A 19,244-nucleotide genomic window follows, 5' to 3' on the forward strand; every position below is an offset into this window, starting at 1 on the left:
ATTGAGTGACTGTCAGTGACTGACACTGACACAAGAGAAAAACTGCTGATGTGCTACCAATTTTTGAAATTGCACTCATTCTACAGTAAATTGAGACTTAGATGTTTTCTTTGTTTTTGGTGGGGGGCTCCCTAATGGCCGCGGGGCCCTACGCACAGCGTGTCGTCTGTGTATAGGAAGACTACCATAGTTAATCGTCAACATTCTAAAATATTTCTAATGAGATGGCTAACAGAACAAAGGATTTTTTTATCGTAAACAAACTCCTACTTAATGTTGTTCTACAGTAGTGAGTTTGCAATAACTTGAGTGCATGAGAATGGGATCCAGTTGAATTTAAGTGGTTTCCAGTCATTTTAAATCTACTGCATGGTACCGGTAGTGGCCAGTACACTGCAGGGCTCCTCCTTAAATTACAGACAATTCCTTCTTCAATTCACACAATTCAGTCTTCAACACCCGTCGTCTTGAACCAGAAATAAGTCAAATGCCACCTAAATCTTTAAATAAGTTAAAAATATTCCCATTTATTTTTTCAGCATTTCTTGGAACATTTCAAAGCATCCATGAGAAGTTTTAAGGAAACAAGGCAAATCAACACACAGGCCCTATGGTGATGTGATGGGAGCAGATCAGGACCCAATCTGGGGTCCCTCCCATGGGTGAAAGACAAATACCAGGCTTACAAAGACTTAAAACTAATGACATCTTTAATTTGGGTTGTAACGTGACAATAATAAAATAAAAATCTATCCCCTCTCTAATCTGGGTTGAGTTAAATCATAGCTGCTTGAAGACAGAGGAACCTTGGTTGTTTTAGAGGTAAGTCCCTTATCTACATTATTACATTACATTATTTTTTTTTATATTTTTTTTGTAAACCCCAGATGCAGCAGGTTTCTCTACTTTGCAAATGTCCATTGTCCAAAATCCAACCATTTCTGTTCAAACCGAGCACCCCTTTGCTTTTAGGAACTGGATTTAATAAAGAAATTCCCTTTACACAGATAGATCGACTAGGACCTGCCGAGTCACTGGTTTTATGGGAGTATAGGTCCACTACATTTATGGCAAATGAACTGAAAATAAAATGGGATATTCCGTCCCAATCCCCTGTAGCTCCTCAGAGCTTGTACACAGACAAACTGCTGTCGGCTTTGTAATTCCTTACTAATATCAGCAATAACATTCAAGATTTCACATATTAAGCCCCTGAGTCGCAGGGCATATTGCTGGACAATTACAGTCTGAAACAAGCAGATACGGATGATCTGGGATTTAATCCCGGATCAGCATTTTCCCTCTTTCCATCTCGCTCTCCCTCTATCCTTTTCGCTCTCTGTCTCTTATGAAAGACAAATAATGGCCCCATATTGGTAACACAAATAATGTGTTACTCAGGAAAGAGAATTGGGGTGTGGAGACATGACGAGTTGAGTTGCTACCTCTAATAACACAGACAGAAATAAGTGTAAGGACTCCTCATTACAGTAGATCATTCCATAAAAATACAATAAAAATCGATAACATGTTGTGTCTTAGTATAATATCCTGCATCCTTCATCGCACAAACTCAACATACGTTTAAACGATTTTGCCGTAAAAACAATATGCTTTTTCTTGAAGCAAATCAAGATGCATGATTTTACACTGTAGCCATTTACAGGATGTGTGCACGCACAAAGCACCGCCACCACGCGGTATGTTCTACCGCGAACGCAGCAGCAGCAGAAGCAAACTCCTTCATCCGCTATTCTTTTGTCCGTGTGATGCTAGAATACAGAGTGTTTCCCGGGAAAGCTGTGAAGCGAGTGGTAACCACTTGGGTCCACCTGTCCCGGGTTACTGTCCCTGCTCCAGGCAGCTCAAAACAAGAGCCCAGTAGTTATTTGAATAGGATTATTAAATTGACTTCAGCAGCCAGGGCTGTTGTTTGGTCAGCTCTCTCTCCAGCTTCTCCTGTAGTTTCTGGAAGGAGGGCCTCTTCCTGGGCTCAGCCTCCCAGCAGCACCTCATCAGGGTGTAGACACTGGGGGGACACTCCTCTGGAGCCTCCATACGGTAACCCTGCTCCACAAGCTCCTTCACCTCCTTCAGAGACTGAGGAGGGAGACATAAGGAGAAAGATAGAAAAAGATGGGACATGTGATAATGTCATCCCCTCTTACAGGGCCTGTTAACTTTTTAGTGGACACAAAATGAATATCAAACACACAACATTTTGTCTACATACTGTATCTGTATGCTACAACGCCTGCATTAAACAAGTACAGTATGAGCCACTCATTCTAATTATATGGTTAAACCACCACTAAGCATGCTTTAAGTCAGTCTAGTTGATCCCCCGCTGGCTGCCCATAGCATGTCCTCACATTCCCCCTGACCTGCCAGGTAAACAGGGATAGGGCTGCACAGGAACAACGGATTGACAGTGAGACTGTGTGTCACAGGAGAGTGCAAGTTCCATAATCTCTTCCCCCCTACATGTACAAACACACATACGCACTCGTGAACACACAAGCTCTCTCACCCTCCTCACACCACCCCTTCGTTCTTCTTTTTGGCTGGCTGCCAACAGGAGCTGTTGCCGTAGAAACGCGGCCTACAAGCACTAATCCTGGTTTATCCCTGCCATTATTACCTGCTTAGTGCCATTGCTTTGATTCTCTGCTTTACATACCTGTGTGGGGAGTAACTGAGACTCCCTACAAACAGATAAAGCATGAATAAAGAGGATTTTAAGTATGACGTAAATAAATCATGTACCCTTCCATTTCTCTAGAGTTAACAAACTCTGTCGCGATGACAGGGCAGTTATCGGTGCTGCTTCACCAAGACTAGGGTGTTTTTCTTCAAATTAACACATATGGTCTCAATGAAAATGTAGTGCTAAAGAAACAGAGGTCTGGGACAGACTACAGTATATGACCGCATCAGAAACCATGGGACAGAAATATGGTTTAAACCTATTCACAGGGGTCCCCTACTGGTAAAACATCATAACTACAGGACCAGAGCCAAACTTATGAATCCCCTCATTTCCCCCGACACCCATTCGGGAGAGAAAAAATGAGTCCGGTGCAAATCCTTGTCCTGTGACGCACTTACACGGCCTTTAACCTCCGGCGGAGTTTCCTTCGTTTCAATGCCGTAAGTCTATCAGTGGATAAAGCACTGCTGACGTACGTGGATAATGGGTCATAAAGGCATACGTGTCAAAAAATATACATATTTAAATAATAAACGTTTCCCATTAGGACCAACCATAATAGGTGAAACGCGCTGGTGTCAGGATGTCTATGGTGCACCAGGTAGTAAAAACTACTGGGTTGGCACTTTGTCACTGATCAGCGGTAAGATAAGGACCCTGGACACTGTCGCAGGTATCCAGAAGACACCGTGGCTCTCTTCCCACAGGCTAAGACCTCTGGGACACCTGCTGCGACACTGGTGTCAGAACAGAGGACCTTGCCGCTTCCATGAATGACAGAGAGCTATGGCATGCCATCGTTCCGCGCATTACACCACCTTAAGAAAGTGAGCAACTGGGGTGGACTGCCTTGATTGATTTTTCGAATGGGGAAAAAAAAAAACAGTTCACATTTGTCTCATACAAATTTTTGTGGCATTGTGCTTCCACAGTGACTCATAACTCCACTGATCATTATGAACGGTGATGTAAAGTCAGGACTCACCATCTTGGGGTAGGGTTGTCGACCATAAGAGAACGTCTCCCAGAGGAGAACACCATAGCTCCATACGTCTGACCGCGTGGAGAATTTCTGTAAGACAACCACGCATAACCACAAAGGCAAATCAACGACAGGTAGCAAAAATCACAACAACGATGGCTGACTGACATGAGAAGTATTGTCTAATAACGACATAGGCTAAAACCCTGACACCGGCCAACAATCGTACACGATTCACATGAATTATACATTCTTTAAGTCTGTGAATACACATACGTCTGTACTGCAAGCGTGATAAACGTTCGAGAGGTAAACACCATCATACCTCTTTCTTCAGGGCTTCGGGGGCTGTCCATTTGACTGGTAGTTTAACATTGTCTGAGGCCTTGCAGTCCAACTTGGTCAATCCAAAGTCACTGACCTTGGCCACGCCCTCGTTGGAGACCAGGATGTTACGGGCCGCTAGGTCTCTGTGGACCAACCTCTTTGACTCCAGGTACTCCATACCCTCACATACATCTCTGAACACACAACAACACACACAGTCTTACATACTGAAATAGACACAAATGTAAAGTGGGTAATGCGGCATGGAGAGTACCAAGAAGAGCCATTCAACTGTATATGGGATGGGATCAGCTATGAATGACTGCTATGAATGACTGTTAAAGGGCAGTGTGACTGTAGTAATGTACAGTGTATAGAGTTCTATTTAACTCTATGATATGGCCTCACAGTGCAAAGCGCAGTAGCTGGTCAGTGTTGATGACATAACGGCCCCTTGTTCGGAGGAAGTTCACCAGATTACCCTGCAACGCACAAATAAAGAGACGGTAGGAAAAGAGTTGTGTAATGTAAATGAGTCCCTAAGTGTGTGCTTGCTACAATTGTTTTGCATCAACAAGCTTTTAAGGCCGATCACCTGGACTGAGATTAAGTCTACTCCTAGTATATTTGTTAGTCTTGATTGACGGTGATGACAGATTGACTGTACTGAAGACACGGCAGCAGTACCTTGGCCATGAGCTCTGTGACGATGTGCAGTCCATTGTGTAGGATCACCCCCAACAACCGCACCAGATTCTTATGCTGCAGTTTCCTAGTGGCGAGTCAGACCAAAAACAATCAATTAAGGAAGGAATGAAGGGTGAGGAAGCAAGGAAGTAAGCAAGAAAAGGAAGGAAAAAGGGGACGAAGGAACAAAAGACAGATAGAAATTCCTAAATGTAATTCATTAAGTTAATCAAGAAAACATGTCTCTTTACTCTTGACTCACGTCATAACAGTGGTCTCTTCTAAGAATGCCTGTGCTGTTACATCACATTTAATGTTCTTTACTGCCACCTTCTGGCCCATGTAGTCTCCTTCATACACCGCTAGGGGACAAAAGGATGAGACTGTCAATTCAACCTGTAACATCTAGAATCAGGGTTCAATTCAACGTTAGAATGGTTTACCGGCTCATAAAAAAAAAAATCACAATAAGACATTGCAATCTCACCTCCAAACTCCCCCTCCCCGATACTCCCTCCCAAGGTCAGCTCCCTGATATCCAGCAGCCATCCCGCTGTGACACAGACAGAGACACCAGTCTAAAACAAGTAGCTTTTCATTCTTTATAGCTCTCACTTCAAAAGAAAAGACGTGAGACACACCCTCCCACCCACAAAATACCCTGTGGCCCCCACCCAGAAAGGCATAGATCTCTGAGCCTTGAGGCCAACTCTGACACATCATGAGACTGTAAAGCCCAAGCACTTACTTTTAGACAGCTCCAACTCAGCTGACTTTGTGCCCTCCTTCTCTTTGGGCTTTAGAAGTTTGGTAACAATAGCTCCCTTGTGCTGAGAGTAGAACTGCAAAGATAGCCATTAGTGACAGCTTATATTAAAAACAGAGACCGAACTTTACTGTCATTGACACTTTTGGAGAGAATAATGCTGTGTTAGAGAGCTAAGCTTCAACACCTGCTCCATATCAGCTGTGGCTAGTGCACTCTGTGGCTAGTGCACTCTGTGGCTAGTGCACTCTGTGGCTAGTGCACTCTGTGGCTAGTGCACTCTGTGGCTAGTGCACTCTGTGGCTAGTGCACTCTGTGGCTAGTGCAGTGAAACTAAAGAAGACTTGTGTCCTGACGACTGTTATGACGTGCCGTTTGAGCTAGTATTTACAAAATATATCTGTCGCAAACTTATGAGGGTTGTTCTTTTTTTATTTTACTAAGTTTGTTGCCAAAACTCATAACACAAGTGTGTGTATGGGCCACATACAGTATACTGAATGTATGTACAGTATTTAATGTTAGTTTTTCATTCTAAAACTAAACCAATTTAGTACTATCGAAACGAAAAAAACAGAATGATGGTATGGTGAACTGTACACAAACATATTTTATTTTTAAATCCAATAGTCCTGCCCACAGCTGTGTGTGTGTCAGGGTGCAGCTGGATTCTCCCTTTATTTCCTCACAAGAGTTAGTCAGCGATATGAGTCTGGACTAAAGACATCTGTGCTCCACAGATAAGGGAGTGGTGAGGCACATTTAGTCTTTACAGTCACTCACATGTCCAAACACCATTGTGGCTGTGCTTTCCAATAGCTCGGAAACTCACAGGCTCAATATAAACATTAAAAGGGTCTGGTGAGACTTAACTCTTTCTTGTAAACCGCAAACGGCACTTCCTTTCAAATGGGTCACAGTTAGCCTTGGTGTGGTTCAAGTCAAATTCAGTTTGATAATTTTTCCATAGAGAGGCTCCCTGTTGTGACAATGAACATTAGACATTTACATTTAAGTCATTTAGCAGACGCTCTTATCCAGAGCGACTTACAAATTGGTAAATGACTATTGTAGTTGGAAATGGCAGATTTGTTATGGAATATCTAAATTGTTAGAGGCCCATTGTCAGCAACCATCACTCCCGTATTCCAATGGCACGTTGTGTTAGCTAATCCAAGTTTATCATTTTAAAAGGCTAATTGATCATTAGAAAACCCTTTTGCAATTATGTTAGCACAGCTAAAAACTGTTCTTATGATTATAGAGGCAATAAAACTGTCCTTCTTTAGACTAGTTGAGTATCCAGAGCATCAGCATTTGTGGGTTCGTTTGCAGGCTCAAAATGGCCAGAAACAAAGACCTTTCTTCTGAAACTCATCAGTCTATTCTTGTTCTGAGAAATGAAGGCTATTCCATGCGAGAAATTGCCAAGAAACTGAAGATCTCGTAAACGCTGTGCACTACTTTTCACAGAACAGCGCAAATGGTCTCTAACCAGAATAGAAATAGGAGTGGGAGGCCCCGGTGCACAACTGAGCAAAAGGACAAGTACATTAGAGTGTCTAGTTTGACAAACAGACACCTCACAAGTCCTCAACTGGCAGCTTTATTAAATAGTATCCTCAAAACACAAGTCTCAACATCAACAGTGAAGAGGTGACTCTGGGATGTGGCCTTCTAGGCAGAGTTGTGAAGAAAAAGCCATATTACATTTACATTTAAGTCATTTAGCAGACGCTCTTATCCAGAGCGACTTACAAATTGGTGCATTCACCTTATGACATCCAGTGGAACAGCCACTTTACAATAGTGCATCTAAATATTTTAAGGGGGGAGGGGGGTGAGAAGGATTACTTTATCCTATCCTAAGTATTCCTTAAAGAGGTGGGGTTTCAGGTGTCTCCGGAAGGTGGTGATTGACTCCGCTGTCCTGGCGTCGTGAGGGAGTTTGTTCCACCATTGGGGAGCCAGAGCAGCGAACAGTTTTGACTGGGCTGAGCGGGAACTGTACTTCCTCAGTGGTAGGGAGACGAGCAGGCCAGAGGTGGATGAACGCAGTGCCCTTATTTGGGTGTAGGGCCTGATCAGAGCCTGGAGGTACTGAGGTGCCGTTCCCCTCACAGCTCCGTGGCAAGCACCATGGTCTTGTAGCGGATGCATTTCAACTGGAAGCCAGTGGAGAACAAAGATATAAAACTTGGGAAGGTTGAACACTAGACAACAAGTGCGGCGTTCTGGATGAGTTGTAGGGGTTTAATGGCACAGGCAGGGAGCCCAGCCAACAGCGAGTTGCAGTAATCCAGACGGGAGATGACAAGTGCCTGGATTAGGACCTGCGCCGCTTCCTGTGTGAGGCAGGGTCGTACTCTGCGGATGTTGTAGAGCATGAACCTTTGGAACGTGCCACCGTCTTGATGTTAGTTGAGAACGACAGGGTGTTGTCCAGGATCACACCAAGGTTCTTAGCGCTCTGGGAGGAGGACACAATGGAGTTGTCAACCGTGATGGCGAGATCATGGAACGGGCAGTCCTTCCCCGGGAGGAAGAGCAGCTCCGTCTTGCCGAAGTTCAGCTTGAGGTGGTGATCCGTCATCCACACTGATATGTCTGCCAGACATGCAGAGATGCGATTCGCCACCTGGTCATCAGAAGGGGAAAGGAGAAGATTAATTGTGTGTCGTCTGCATAGCAATGATAGGAGAGACCATGTGAGGTTATGACAGAGCCAAGTGACTTGGTGTATAGCGAGAATAGGAGAGGGCCTAGAACAGAGCCCTGGGGGACACCAGTGGTGAGAGCGCGTGGTGAGGAGACAGATTCTCGCCACGCCACCTGGTAGGCGCGACCTGTCAGGTAGGACGCAATCCAAGCGTGGGCCGCGCCAGAGATGCCCAACTCGGAGAGGGTGGAGAGGAGGATCTGATGGTTCACAGTATCGAAGGCAGCCGATTTCTAGAAGGATGAGAGCAGAGGAGAGAGAGTTAGCTTTAGCGGTGCGGAGCGCATCCGTGATACAGAGAAGAGCAGTCTCAGTTGAATGACTAGTCTTGAAACCTGACTGATTTGGATCAAGCAGGTCATTCTGAGAGAGATAGCGGGAGAGCTGACCAAGGACGGCACGTTCAAGAGTTTTGGAGAGAAAGAAAGAAGGGATACTGGTCTGTAGTTGTTAACATCGGAGGGATCGAGTGTAGGTTTTTTCAGAAGGGGTGCAACTCTCGCTCTCTTGAAGACGGAAGGGACGTAGCCAGCGGTCAGGGATAAGTTGATGAGCGAGGTGAGGTAAGGGAGAAGGTCTCCGGAAATGGTCTGGAGAAGAGAGGGGGGATAGGGTCGAGCGGGCAGGTTGTTGGGCGGCCGGCCGTCACAAGACGCGAGATTTCATCTGGAGAGAGAGGGGAGAAAGAGGTCAGAGCACAGGGTAGGGCAGTGTGAGCAGAACCAGCAGTGTCGTTTGACTTAGCAAACGAGGATCGGATGTCGTCGACCTTCTTTTCAAAATGGTTGACGAAGTCATCTGCAGAGAGGGAGGAGGAGGGGGAGGGGGAGGAGGATTCAGGAGGGAGGAGAAGGTGGCAAAGAGCTTCCTAGGGTTAGAGGCAGATGCTTGAAATTTAGAGTGGTAGAAAGTGGTTTTAGCAGCAGAGACAGAGGAGGAAAATGTAGAGAGGAGGGAGCGAAAGGATGCCAGTCCGCAGGGAGGCGAGTTTTCCTCCATTTCCGCTGGCTGCCCGGAGCCCTGTTCTGTGAGCTTGCAATGAGTCGATCAAGCCATGGAGCGGGAGGGGAGGACCGAGCCGGCCTGGAAGATAGGGGACATAGAGAGTCAAAGGATGCAGAAAGGGAGGAGAGGAGCGTTGAGGAGGCAGAATCAGGAGATAGGTTGGAGAAGGTTTGAGCAGAGGGAAGAGATGATAGGATGGAAGAGGAGAGAGTAGCGGGGGAGAAGAGCGAAGGTTGGGACGGCGCGATACCATCCGAGTAGGGGCAGTGTGGGAAGTGTTGGATGAGAGCGAGAGGGAAAAGGATACAAGGTAGTGGTCGGAGACTTGGAGGAGTTGCAATGAGGTTAGTGGAAGAACAGCATCTAGTAAAGATGAGGTCGAGTATTGCCTGCCTTGTGAGTAGGGGGAAGGTGAGAGGGTGAGGTCAAAAGAGGAGAGGAGTGGAAAGAAGGAGGCAGAGAGGAATGAGTCAAAGGTAGACGTGGGGAGGTTAAAGTCGCCCAGAACTGTGAGAGGTGAGCCGTCCTCAGGAAAGGAGCTTATCAATGCATCAAGCTCATTGATGAACTCTCCGAGGGGACCTGGAGGGCGATAAATGATAAGGATGTTAAGCTTGAAAGGGCTGGTAACTGTGACAGCATGAAATTCAAAGGAGGCGATAGACAGATGGGTAAGGGGAGAAAGAGAGAATGACCACTTGGGAGAGATAAGGATCCCGATGCCACCACCCCGCTGACCAGAAGCTCTCGGGGTGTGCGAGAACACGTGGGCGGACGAAGAGAAAGCAGTAGGAGTAGCAGTGTTATCTGTGGTGATCCATGTTTCTGTCAGTGCCAAGAAGTCGAGGGACTGGAGGGAGGCATAGGCTGAGATGAACTCTGCCTTGTTGGCCGCAGATCGGCAGTTCCAGAGGCTACCGGAGACCTGGAACTCCACGTGGGTCGTGCGCGCTGGGACCACCAGATTAGGGTGGCAGCGGCCACGCGGTGTGGAGCGTTTGTATGGTATGTGCAGAGAAGCTCATCAGTATAAAACCGTAGGCAAGATATTTGTTAGGAAACCCTCAAATCAAATGTTATTTGTCACATGTGTCGTAAACTACAGGTGTAGTCTAACAGTGAAATGCTTACGTAGTGCTATTTTACAACAATTCAGAGTTAAAGATAAAGTGACACAAGGAATAAATACACAATGAAAAACTAAAACGATTCAAAATAACATAGCTATAAACAGCGAGTACCAGTACCAAATCAAATCACATTTTATTTGTCATGTGCCGAGTCGATGTGCAGGGGTAAGAGGTAATTGAGGTAGCTATAGGGGTAAAGTGAGTAGACAACAGGATATAATAGAATGAGCTGTAGCAGCAGAGTATGTGGTATGAAAATGTGTGCATGGCGTCAGCATGCAGGTCGTAGCAAATACCATGTACCATATGTAGAGTGTGTGTGTGTGTGTGTGTGTGTGTGTGTGTGTGTGTGTGTGTGTGTGTGTGTGTGTGTGTGTGTGTGTGTGTGTGTGTGTGTGTGTGTGTGTGTGTGTGTGTGTGTGTGTGTGTGTGTGTGTGTGTATGCGACGTGGTGTAAGTGGAATACAGTGCCTTGCGAAAGTATTCGGCCCCCTTGAACTTTGTGACCTTTTGCCACATTTCAGGCTTCAAACAAAGATATAAAACTGTATTTTTTTGTGAAGAATCAACAACAAGTGGGACACAATCATGAAGTGGAACGACATTTATTGGATATTTCAAACTTTTTTAACAAATCAAAAACTGAAAAATTGGGCATGCAAAATTATTCAGCCCCCTTAAGTTAATACTTTGTAGCGCCACCTTTTGCTGCGATTACAGCTGTAAGTCGCTTAGGGTATGTCTCTATCAGATTTGCACATCGAGAGACTGAATTTTTTTTCCATTCCTCCTTGCAAAACAGCTCGAGCTCAGTGAGGTTGGATGGAGAGCATTTGTGAACAGCAGTTTTCAGTTCTTTCCACAGATTCTCGATTGGATTCAGGTTTGGACTTTGACTTGGCCATTCTAACACCTGGATATGTTTATTTTTGAACAATTCCATTGTAGATTTTGCTTTATGTTTTGGATCATTGTCTTGTTGGAAGACAAATCTTCGTCCCAGTCTCAGGTCTTTTGCAGACTCCATCAGGTTTTCTTCCAGAATGGTCCTGTATTTGGCTCCATCCATCTTCCCATCAATTTTAACCATCTTCCCTGTCCCTGCTGAAGAAAAGCAGGCCCAAACCATGATGCTGCCACCACGTTTGACAGTGGGGATGGTGTGTTCAGGGTGTTGCTTTTACGCCAAACATAACGTTTTGCATTGTTGCCAAAAAGTTCAAGTTTGGTTTCATCTGACCAGAGCACCTTCTTCCACATGTTTGGTGTGTCTCCCAGGTGGCTTGTGGCAAACTTTAAACAACACTTTTTATGGATATCTTTAAGAAATGGCTTTCTTCTTGCCACTCTTCCATAAAGGCCAGATTTGTGCAATATACGACTGATTGTTGTCCTATGGACAGAGTCTCCCACCTCAGCTGTAGATCTCTGCAGTTCATCCAGAGTGATCATGGGCCTCTTGGCTGCATCTCTGATCAGTCTTCTCCTTGTATGAGCTGAACGTTTAGAGGGACGGCCAGGTCTTGGTAGATTTGCAGTGGTCTGATACTCCTTCCATTTCAATATTATCGCTTGCACAGTGCTCCTTGGGATGTTTAAAGCTTGGGAAATCTTTTTGTATCCAATCTGGCTTTAAACTTCTTCACAACAGTATCTCGGACCTGCCTGGTGTGTTCCTTGTTCTTCATGATGCTCTCTGCGCTTTTAACGGACCTCTGAGACTATCAGAGTGCAGGTGCATTTATACAGAGACTTGATTACACACAGGTGGATTGTATTGATCATCATTAGTCATTTAGGTCAACATTGGATCATTCAGAGATCCTCACTGAACTTCTGGAGAGAGTTTGCTGCACTGAAAGTAAAGGGGCTGAATAATTTTGCACGCCCAATTTTTCAGTTTTTGATTTGTTAAAAAAGTTTGAAATATCCAATAAATGTCGTTCCACTTCATGATTGTGTCCCACTTGTTGTTGATTCTTCACAAAAAAATACCGTTTTATATCTTTATGTTTGAAGCATGAAATGTGGCAAAAGGTCGCAAAGTTGAAGGGGGCCGAATACTTTCGCAAGGCACTGTATGTGTGAGTTGAGTCCAGTGTGTGTGCATATGCAGGTAGTCATGGTAGCCATTTGATTAGCTATTTAGCAGTCTTGTTTAGCATTTGTATGGCTTAGAGATCGAATCGTACTACACCGGCTCTGACGCTAGCCGGATGTGGCAGGGCTTGCAAACCATTAAAGATTGCAAATGAAAGCACAGCCGAGAGCTGCCCAGTGACACGAGCCTACCAGACAAGCTAAACCACTTCTATGCTCGCTTCAAGGTAAATAACACTGAAACATGCATGAGTGCACCAGCTGTTCCAGAAGACTGTGTGATCACACTCTCGGCTGTGTACTGCGAGCATGAGCTGACCAACTGGCAAGTGTCTTCACTGACATTTTCATCTCTCCCTGTCTGAGTCTGTAATAATAACATGTTTTAAGTAAACCATCATAGTCCCTGCACCCAAGAACACTAAGGTTACCTGCCAAAATTACTACTGACCCGTAGTGCTCACGTCTGAAGCTATGAAGTGCTTTGAAAGACTGGTCATGGCTCACATCAACAACGTTATCCCAGAAACCCTAGACCCACTCCAATTTGCATACCGCTCTAACAGATCTACATATGATGCAATCTCTATTGCACTCCACACTGCCCTTTCCCACCTGGACAAAAGGAACACCTATGTGAGAATGCTATTCATTGACGACAGCTCAGCATTCAACACCATAGTGCCCTTAAAGCGCATCAATAAGCTAATGACCATGGGACTAAACACCTCCCTCTGCAATTGGATCCTGGACTTCATGACGGGCTGCACCCAGGTGGTAAGGGTAGATAACACATCCGCCATGCTAATCCTCAACACAGGTGCCTTGCTGACATTGAGGGAGAGGTTGTTGACCTGGCACCAGACTGCCAGGTCTCTGACCTCCTCCCTATAGGCTGCCTCATCTTTGCCTGTGATCAGTACTACCAATGTCGTGTCGTCAGCAAACTTTATGATGGTGTTGGAGTCGTGCGCAGCCCGACAGCTGTGGATGAACAGAGAGTACAGGAGGGGACTAAGCAAATACCCCTGAGGGGCCCCAGTGTTGACGGTTAATGCGGCAGATGTTGTTGCCTACCCTCACCGCCTGGGGACGGCCCGTCAAGAAGTCAAGGATCCAGTTGCAAATGGAGTCCCAGGGTCCTGAGCTTGGTGATGAGCTTGGAGGGAGGTATGGTGTTGAATGCTGAGCTGTAGTCAATTAACAACATTCTTACATAGGCATTCCTTTTTGCCCAAGCGTGTAAGGTCAGTGTGCGTCATCTGTGGATCTTTTGGGGTGGTATGAAATTTGGAGTGGGTCCAGGGTGTCTGGGATGATGGTGTTCATGTGAGCCATGACCAGAATTTCAAAGCATTTCATAGCTATAGATGTGAGTGCTACTGGGCGATGGTAATTTAGGCAGGTTAACTTGGCGTTCCTGAGCACGGGGACTATGGTGGTCTGCTTGAAACATATAGGTATTACAGAGTGGATCAGGGAGAGGTTGAAAATGTCAGTGAAGACACTTGCCATCTGTCAGCGCATGCGTCGAGTACGATCCAGGAATTCCATCTGGCCCCGTGGCCTCATGAATGTTAAGCTGTTTATTAAAGGTTCTGCACTGCGTACACATATCCCAACATGTTCAGCTAATTTTCTATATAAAAACTCCTGACCCTACCAATAAGGTCTGTCTTACAACATATATTTCTTTTTATCTCAATGAGACTAAACTTGATAAATAAAAGTTTAAATAAATGAAACAGATCTATCTCCTCCTCACCTCGATCATGTCTAAGAGGTTGTAGAAGTACTGGGTGTTGTCGATGGTCAGTTTGCTGTCCTGGTAGATGACTCGGTAGTGGATGACCTGGCTGGAGTAGCTGACACAGAGCACGTAATCACCATGGTGGCGGATGGACTCCCGCACCAGGAACAGGCCATCCTCCATAGGCAGCAGCTTGGACACCGCCTCAGGACCTGAGATCTTCCCATGGAACCAGCTGGCATGGACCAACAAAGTTATTGGTCGGGATTAGATAGATATTCTATAAAAGGGCCAGGAGTTGTCGCATGGTCAGGAAAACCACTTGGCCCTAGCTCACAGCTAACCAAACTGGACCAAATCTTCCATCTAAATATTACTAATAGTTGTATGCTATAAAGTAGGTGTATTGTAGTATAGGTCTATATATAGAAGGCCAGACGCATAGCCTTAAATTGACCTACGGCATGAGACTGAGACGAGGGTCGACGCAAATGGCCTCTCGTTCTCGCACGTTGCTGGCAGCGACGAGTCCTTCCTCTCCTGTGGTGTTGTGTCTGGCCTTGTAATGTCGTTTCCCCTAGAAAACAGCATCAGAATAGCATTCAGTAGAATCGTGCAAATAGCTTCATTTCATCTCAACTGTATTTATAGAGCCCCCACCAGAGTAGACAGTGCACAAAGAGCAGGGGAAAGTTTGGATTATTACATTTGAAAAGTACATTGTGTGCAACGAGGGCCCCTGAGCCCCTTTTCTGACCCCCAGAATAACAACATAAGTTGTTATGTACCGTCCCCGTTTCCACAACAGTGAGGATGTCTCCTTTGCGGTAAGCCAGTTCACCAGCTTTAGGTTTGCTGTGGTCACTCTTGGCAACACGTGTGCCGGACGCCCAACTCTTCTATAAGGGAGAGATAGAGAAGGCGACTTTGACAGCATCAGTTGCTCAGAAACTCAAAATAGAATTCAAGTTCAGGCATGGTGGTACATTAACCAGTTATTTCTCAGGAGGGAATGAGTCACTATTAGCTACAAACTGATAAACAAACCATGTAGTGTCATGACAGAACTAATGATTTTATCTCCCAGTAACTGACCCGGGACATACAATTGATACATACCGTTGCCATCCTCAAGAATAAGTTTGCGATAGATGTAAATTCATCAGTAATGAGAACACCTGTTCAGGGAGAGCAAATTTCTTATGAGAAACACCATCTGGAAAACTTGTAACACAATTCTAGCAATAATAGTGGGCTAAATAAACAATATGTTAGAGTAACAGTAGCCTACCACTGCTCCCTTCCTAGTCATTAAAATATATACATTCCTAAAAAAAATAAACCCTATTTGAAGGAGCAGTTCAATATAAGAAAATAAATAGGCAACATCATTAAAACAGACCACTCAGGGTGGGACATCATATGGCAGTCAGATACCTGTGGCTCAGCAATGAAGCAAACTGTAATATGGTCCAATGACAGACGTGATGAGTAGTCATAAGATGCGGGCATTTAGTGAGCTGTCGCAATGGACGTGTGAACTAAGACTATTCATTTCCTGATAATGAGAACTCAAGTGAAGCTATAACATGGAGCTGAAACTGTTACTTACGCTAAATGTGTTCACAATGTAGATCAGCATTAGGATTCGATCTGTCATATTTCTCATTGCAGTTTCGATTTGGGGAATGAGTGAGGAAGCCAATGACCAATTGCACCGGCGCGTCGCATTACAGGCTATTTAGTAGCAAAGAGAATCGAGATAGAAATGGATGCGTAATTCTTCCTTCATGCGGTTAAAAGTTCCAACGACAAGCACATAATGTTAAGATAATGGCTATAACGCCAACCTAGGGATGGCGCCAGTGGGGCTATGATATATAAACAGGTATATTACGGGTGTCTGATTGGGATGTTGTGACCTGTAACACCTGAGTAAAGGATTATGCTTGAACTTTACCAAACTCTCCGACGTGAGTTATTCACATTAAAACATGGTGTCAGCGAAAATAACCCAAAGTCAAGCGCCACGGAAAATATAATAAGGTATGTGGACAATGTAATCGCTGTCGGATAAAAACAAATAAGTGGAACAAATGAGCGAGTACGAAGAGCCTGCAATGTCTCTCAGTCAAATTCAGGTGGCTAGCACCATGGACATGAACGGCGATCTGTACCAAAACGGGTTGCTTTTCCGTGATCAGTGGGAGAATGATTAAAACGCATGTGAGAGTGGCAACACTACTCAGTGTTATTGGGAGAGAGTGCCATATGCTTCAGCGTCACCTAGATCTGGGGGAAGAGGATATAAACAATTATAAGAAAATCCTTGACGTTTTACAAAGACATTTTGAACCCACTCGTAATGTGATTAATGAAATATTCATTTTTTAACATGTGAACAAACTCAAGCAGAGACGTCTGGTCAATATATTGTGAGGTTGCGTCAATTGTCGGATTCTTGTGATTTCGGGTCAATGAGAGACGAAACGATCAGAGACAGACTTGTGATTGGCTGTAAAGATAACGGAGTAAAGTATGCTGTGCGAACCACAACGCTGAATAAAAATGCATAGATATATGCAGAGCAAACGAACAGACGCAGATCCAATTAAAAAAAGACGAACACTGTCCCTGAACAGGCAGAATCACTCACTTTATGCCACTCAGAACAAATACAGAGACCATGTCGACAGAAAATGGAAACAGGATTCATCGGACAGTGGTCTAAGGAGAAAAATACTAAAGAAATGTGCAGGTACTGTGGATCAACACATGCAAGAGCCAAATGCCCACCATCTGGGGTTATATGCAAATTCTTTGGAGAAATTTTTTTTTTTGTTGCAAAAGTGCAGACAAAGTAAGCCTGTCAATCTGCTAGAACAGGATACATGCAGTGATCAAAATTATGCTGAAGAAGCAGACATGCTATACATGAGATGTTAATTCTGTTCAAAGTGGCAAAGATAAATGGTTTACAAACTTTAAAGCTTACCCCATTGATATGTAATAACTGTGATTATGATCCAAGCAGCCCTATCAAATGCCAGCTAGACAGTGGCTCAGCTGTCAATATACTCAGCGACAGAGACTTTATGCAAGTAATGCAGGATGGAGATACAAAGCCACAACCAAGCAAGGCTAAGGCAGTAGGGGAGTGAACTACAAGCCAATCAGGATGGGGAAACATGTACTCACGTTCCAAGTGGTGAAAAACCTTGCAAAAGCCTCTCCTTTCAGCAGAAATATGTGAAAAACTTAAGTTGCTACAGTTCAACCACCAGCGTGCCATTCATCATGTCAACACTAAAAACAAAAGGTCCCACCAGACTCGAACACCTCAGAGGCAATATTGAAACAGTTTGAGGACGTTTTTGAAGGGCTTCGCCTGGTGGTGGATGAGTCTGTTAGATCAGTTCAACAGCTTCCCCTCTGAATCCCCATTCCACGGAAGGAAAAGATACTAAAGGCTGTTGTGTCAATCGAAGAACAGGGTGTCATTACGAAGGTCACCAAACCTACTAAGTGGATAAGCAACATGGTTATGGTGGAAAAGCCTGGCAAAATAAAAACATTGACACCCACGGAGCAAGGATATGGCCAACTTGAAAAGGAGTGCCTAGCCACGGTGTTCGCCTGTGACCGTTTTGATCAATACCTTCATGGTAGGAACTTCATCACGGTGCACACTGATCACAAGCCGCTTGAGGTCATCTTCAAAAAACCTCTTCTGTCTGGGCCGAAGCGACTTCAAAAGGATGCCGCTAAAGCTTCAGCGTTATCAACCACAGGTAGTATACAAGAAAGGAAGACCTGGGATGCTAGCAAAGCTCATTCAGCAGAGGACAAGACTTCTCCAATGCTTCAGTCTTTTATTCTAAGAGGCTGGCCGGACACAAGAAAGAGTACGCCCATCCTGGTGAGGGACTACTGGACATACAGAGATGTACTCACAATGCAGGAAGAGGTTGTCTACAAAAGCGACAGGGTGTTAGTGCCAGAAACTCTACGCCCAATGATTCTCTCTCGTATCCATTCAGGGCACTCGGGTCAAAGCCAGTCTCAGGAAAGCCAGAGAATCAGTATTCTGGACCAAAATGACCTAAGAAATGAAACATTTTGTGGCTGTGTGCAGCATATGTAATGCTAATCTACCTCAGCAGCAAAAGGAAACGCTGCAGCCACATGACTGGATCTGTTCACAGTAAAGAACGTTCCTTTTCTGATTTATAGTGAACTACTATTCAGATTTTTGGGAGGTGGAGAAAGTGATTTTGACAAGTCGGTTGCATCATCGACTGTTCTAAGCAGCAGTTTAGCAGGTATGGCATACCTGACAGTGGTGTAGTTACAGATAATGTGTCCCAGTTCACGAGTTAAGACTTTGCTTTGTTTGCAAAAGCCTGGGGAATTCCATCATATGACCTCTTCACCATACCACAGTCAGAGTAATGGTAGGTCAGAGTCAGCAGTGAGGACAGTTCAGCCCAGTTCAGGAGAGCATAGGACACAGGAGGGACAAATGGGAAGATCCTCTGGATGGTGTGGGCAGGACACAGGGCAGTTATCTCTGCCGACCGTGCCTACACAGGAGGCTGTGTGAGAGAACCTAAGGATCCCAGAGGTGACCAATATGCTACCAGTGCGCCGCACTAGGACAAGGGCTAATGTAAGACTGCCCCTGCGGTATGGGCACTGTGGACAATTTTTTATTTTGACACTTAAAATTAAGTGTTTAATGTAAATAGGTATTTTCACTGTGGTATTAAATTGGTATGAAGTGTTCGAGCCAACTCGAAATTAAAAGAAAGATGTTAAGATCATGGTTGTAATGCCAACCCAGAAATGGCACTAATGGGGCACCTATCTAGGATATATAAACAGGTGCATTATGAGTGTCTGATTAGGATGTTGTAACATGTTGTAACATGTTATACCTGAATAAAGGATTATGCTTGAATTTGACCAAACTCAACGACGTGAGTTATTCACATTAAAACAATGAGGTTGTGTGTTGTACAATAACCTCTCTAGGCTAGGGGGCGGTATTTTCACATAAACTGCCTGC

The 19,244-nt window shown here is 44.8% G+C and overlaps 1 protein-coding gene across 4 annotated transcripts; it reads right to left on the reverse strand.

Annotated features, from left to right (window-relative positions):
• Positions 1 to 507: 507 nt before the first annotated feature.
• Positions 508 to 18,008, reverse strand: LOC123997154 (megakaryocyte-associated tyrosine-protein kinase-like). 4 transcript variants are annotated; one of them, XM_046301248.1, is made up of 13 exons: positions 17,375 to 18,008; positions 15,296 to 15,354; positions 14,965 to 15,075; positions 14,638 to 14,753; positions 14,192 to 14,411; positions 5,455 to 5,548; positions 5,194 to 5,259; positions 4,969 to 5,068; positions 4,707 to 4,791; positions 4,428 to 4,501; positions 4,018 to 4,213; positions 3,696 to 3,782; positions 508 to 2,100 (listed from the first exon to the last, which is right to left on the reverse strand). In XM_046301248.1, the coding sequence occupies exons 1-13, from the start codon at positions 17,466 to 17,468 to the stop codon at positions 1,903 to 1,905; spliced, it is 1,500 nt and encodes a 499-aa protein (XP_046157204.1). In that variant the 5' UTR covers positions 17,469 to 18,008; the 3' UTR covers positions 508 to 1,902. The 4 variants fall into 4 exon arrangements, with proteins under 4 accessions (XP_046157204.1, XP_046157206.1, XP_046157207.1 ...); XM_046301250.1 differs by lacking the exon at positions 17,375 to 18,008 and adding an exon at positions 17,172 to 17,296; XM_046301251.1 differs by lacking the exon at positions 17,375 to 18,008 and adding an exon at positions 15,789 to 17,292.
• Positions 18,009 to 19,244: the final 1,236 nt, after the last annotated feature.

This window comes from Oncorhynchus gorbuscha, linkage group LG15 (assembly GCF_021184085.1).
Source record: "Oncorhynchus gorbuscha isolate QuinsamMale2020 ecotype Even-year linkage group LG15, OgorEven_v1.0, whole genome shotgun sequence".
Classification (NCBI taxonomy): Eukaryota; Metazoa; Chordata; class Actinopteri; order Salmoniformes; family Salmonidae; genus Oncorhynchus; species Oncorhynchus gorbuscha.